We start from the raw sequence: 3,414 nt of genomic DNA, 5'->3' as shown, positions 1-3,414 counted from the left end.
GGATTGTTGCTCATATTGTTGGAGAGCCTAGTAGTATTGTTGTATTATTGATGCTCACTACAAGGTTGAACATGATACACATGCAATTCTTGATTTTGATTCTACAATTAGTATTCATTTTAATTCCAATAACACCATGAGAGAATGTATAAGTAATAGTTGTATTAATAAGAGGTACTAACAAGAGACCCATAACACAAACTTTTTATTTTAACAAAAGATGATAATACAAAATAAAAACAAACAAAAAATAACAACGACAACAACCAAGTCTTATCCACTAAGTGGGATCGGCTAAATTGATCAACTTCAACCATTAAAAACCACCCAAAAAAACTACAAGCAACATGTATGCAGACATGCATGCATTATTTATTATTCAAACTTAAAGACAAGGGGACTAAAATGTTTAAATTGGAACTGGATCCACAAGCACGTCTTTGATGTATGACATCATCAATCCTTCTGAATGTGTATAGTTATCTTTATCTTTGTAAACAACATCCATAAAACGTGAAAGGTTGATAGCACGAGTCATAAAAGGCATTGGAACTTCAGTTGGCATAAGACATTCCTCGTTTATATCTTTCCAAGTATTTGCAATTCTTTCTCTACATTCTTCAATAGCATTTTCTCTTGATATGTCATTTTGCTTTATAATGCAATCCAGCAATGAGCAAACATGTCCCCTTTTATGTTCAAACTAAAACCAAAAATGAAAAAAAAATGTAACACAATTATTTACTGTGAAAAAAAAAACATTACCTTTTACTTATTTATTTTAATATAAAATACCTCATTGGATACAATTTCATCCATTAGTCTACATAAAGTAGCAACAGCATTCACCATTTTTGGTTTATTTGAAACCCATTTGAAGATGTTCTCTGTGGCTATGTCACCCATGCCAATGAATGAACATGTTATCAATAATGATTGACATGTTGAAATTTTTGAAATGTTCAAGTACTCTTCTATTGTTGGTACATAGTTATTGTTGAGCCATCTTGCTTCAGTCATAAATGCATGGACTACCATTTGGAACTGCGATAAGCACACATTATCATAAAATTATATTAACTAACAATAACTATAAAGAATATAAAAAAAAGGCAGATTCATACTTCTTTTACGTAGTATTTAAGGGTAAAGAGTCTCCCTTCTTTAGTCATGTCTTGTTCAATTTCTTCCAAAGCCTTCAAGACTGTTCTATAAATTAATTTCATACACTCGGGAAGATCGTCCAAGTTCTTAATATCCCACCTGAAAAACTACATTCATAACGATTCCAAAATATATTTTTCTTATTCAAGGAAATAAAATGTGATGATCGGTGAAAATATATGTTTGTATTAATAAACCTCTCAATTGCCTTGGAAAAAAGTTCCAATTCATCAATAGTTCCATATGCATCATAAGTATCATCAATTATCGATAACATGGCACTTAGTTTTGTCATCATTTTCCTTGCTTGAGAAAATTGGGGTTCATAATATACTGCTAAAATCCAAAAGCAACCTTCCACAATCCTATCTCGTGCAAAAGAGAAATTTTTAGGAACATCCAATCCAATCCACCACCTGTTGTGAAAATATAATTAAAAAAAAAATTAATAATAAGTACAACAACTAATCTTTAATATTTTATCTTTTATTAAAAAGGAGTGTGTGATTGAAGTCCTTACTTGCAAATGTTACCAAATTCTTTTTGATGTAAGGTTTGAAGCATATTAAAATCTACTTTTGCCAAAGTGAGTAAAACTTCACTATGAAAAGGAATTTGTTCATAGATAGAAATGTAGCGTCGTGCCTCTAGCCTAGGCAAGTTCTTGTGAATAGCCTGTTTTAAAGTATATTTGACTTGTGATGCAAGAGAAGGGTTTAATTGGGTAGCGATGGCCTCTAAATTGGTGGCAGCGAAAACTTGTGCATCTTCTAAAATGTCCTCTCCATGAATCATCATATGTGATGCTTCATACAAGCTTAGCATTCCTTCAACATCGGTGACAAGTTTTTTACTAAAGTTTCCTTGCTCGTCCTTGAACTTGGTGAACACATCTGCCGTGTTTATAGAAAATAATTAATGACAATTAGAGTCACAAAATAAAATCGACAAAAAAAATATATTAATTTCTGATGTTAAGTGTTAGAGATGATAACAATTTGAGACATGTATACATTTTTTTGGACCATGTGTTTTTTTCACCCTTTTTTTATTAATTGATTAAAAACATTATAAATTATGAATTTGAGTCATACATACTTGAGGAAACACGAAATCCTTGTTGCCTCAAGACCCTAAATAGCACAGCAATAGAGCAAAGGTTGTCTTCAAGAATTATTTCTTCATTTTCAACACAACTCTTATGAATATGTTGCAAAACATCATCAATCTCATGTGTAAAATGATAGCTCAAGCCCAAACGACATATTGAATCAATCAAATTTACTCTTAGCATTTCGTTTTCAGTTTTTGAGAGAAGCATCTTTCTCACTTCAACTTTTAATGTTTCAATTTGTGCTCTAATATTCTGATCAACTTCCTGCATACATGTGTTTGAGAATAACAAATTAATAGGAATATATTGATGATTAAATAATTTGATAAATCTAATTATTGTTCCAATGGATGAGCTATATATTTATGCATGGTTTTCTTAAAATATGTGTAATATGAACTCGCTTTAAAGCACACTCTTTAGTAAATTGAAATAAATATGACTTTATTTTACATTTATTTTTATTTAAAAATTCTTTTTATTCGAAATATATTTATGGGTTCATTTTTAAAACAATTTTGAGAAATTTATAGTTAACGTATCCTATTTCAGAATACATTATTCCTAGTAAATTTATTATCTTCAAGAGTTGATATTAATATTATAGTATAATTATAAGACAAAAATATCATTGCTAAAGAATATAGAAGGCAATAAGTGACAATATATACATACAATAGATTCAGAAGCATATTGAAGGAAATATTCTCCCCAAATGTTAGGGTGAAAATCAGCAAGATTTCTTTGCAAGTTGAATTTATCATCAGGATTGGTAGAGTGAGCAACAGAAGACATCTTCAAGTATTGATATGAATGGATATGATTTATCAATATCTAACTCCTTCTTCAACTCTAAGATTTTGATTGAGAATAAAAGGTTTATGTTTAGATATTTATACTATGCAACAATAATTTAAACTATATTTTTATTTTTGTTTTTTATATTAATATTTAGGTGAAAACTTTTACCATGCGAAAATGATTGAATTCCATTAGTAGACTTTAATTTAGCAACAATATGTAAATTTATGAAAAAGTGTTTTATTCTATAATAACTGTGTTATTTTTATGTGGCTATTAAATGATTATTCATTGATCCAGACAAAAAAATGGTAAGTAAAAATTGTTGAGAGGGA

At 29.3% G+C, this 3,414-nt stretch overlaps 1 protein-coding gene across 1 annotated transcript; it reads right to left on the bottom strand.

The window, feature by feature from the left end:
• Nucleotides 1-284: 284 nt before the first annotated feature.
• LOC127118694 (probable terpene synthase 2) lies at nucleotides 285-3,121 on the bottom strand. Its single transcript, XM_051048945.1, has 7 exons — nucleotides 2,954-3,121; nucleotides 2,263-2,542; nucleotides 1,685-2,057; nucleotides 1,362-1,580; nucleotides 1,125-1,263; nucleotides 796-1,044; nucleotides 285-703 (listed from the first exon to the last, which is right to left on the bottom strand). The coding sequence occupies exons 1-7, from the start codon at nucleotides 3,071-3,073 to the stop codon at nucleotides 410-412; spliced, it is 1,674 nt and encodes a 557-aa protein (XP_050904902.1). The 5' UTR covers nucleotides 3,074-3,121; the 3' UTR covers nucleotides 285-409.
• Nucleotides 3,122-3,414: the final 293 nt, after the last annotated feature.

This window comes from Lathyrus oleraceus, chromosome 2 (genome assembly GCF_024323335.1).
Source record: "Lathyrus oleraceus cultivar Zhongwan6 chromosome 2, CAAS_Psat_ZW6_1.0, whole genome shotgun sequence".
Taxonomy (NCBI): domain Eukaryota; kingdom Viridiplantae; phylum Streptophyta; class Magnoliopsida; order Fabales; family Fabaceae; genus Lathyrus; species Lathyrus oleraceus.
The sequence above is the reverse complement of the archived record's forward strand: the minus strand, read 5'-3'. Positions and strand labels throughout refer to the sequence as shown.

Excerpts from the sequence above, each read along its gene's own strand:
- LOC127118694 (XM_051048945.1), bottom strand. The coding sequence starts at position 3,073 with ATGTCTTCTGTTGCTCACTCTACCAATCCTGATGATAAATTCAACTTG. Across the intron at positions 2,058-2,262 it reads AGGATTTCGTGTTTCCTCAA|ATGTGTTCACCAAGTTCAAG; the intron begins GTATGTATGACT and ends TAAACACGGCAG. Across the intron at positions 1,264-1,361 it reads TTTTCCAAGGCAATTGAGAG|GTGGGATATTAAGAACTTGG; the intron begins GTTTATTAATAC and ends GTAGTTTTTCAG.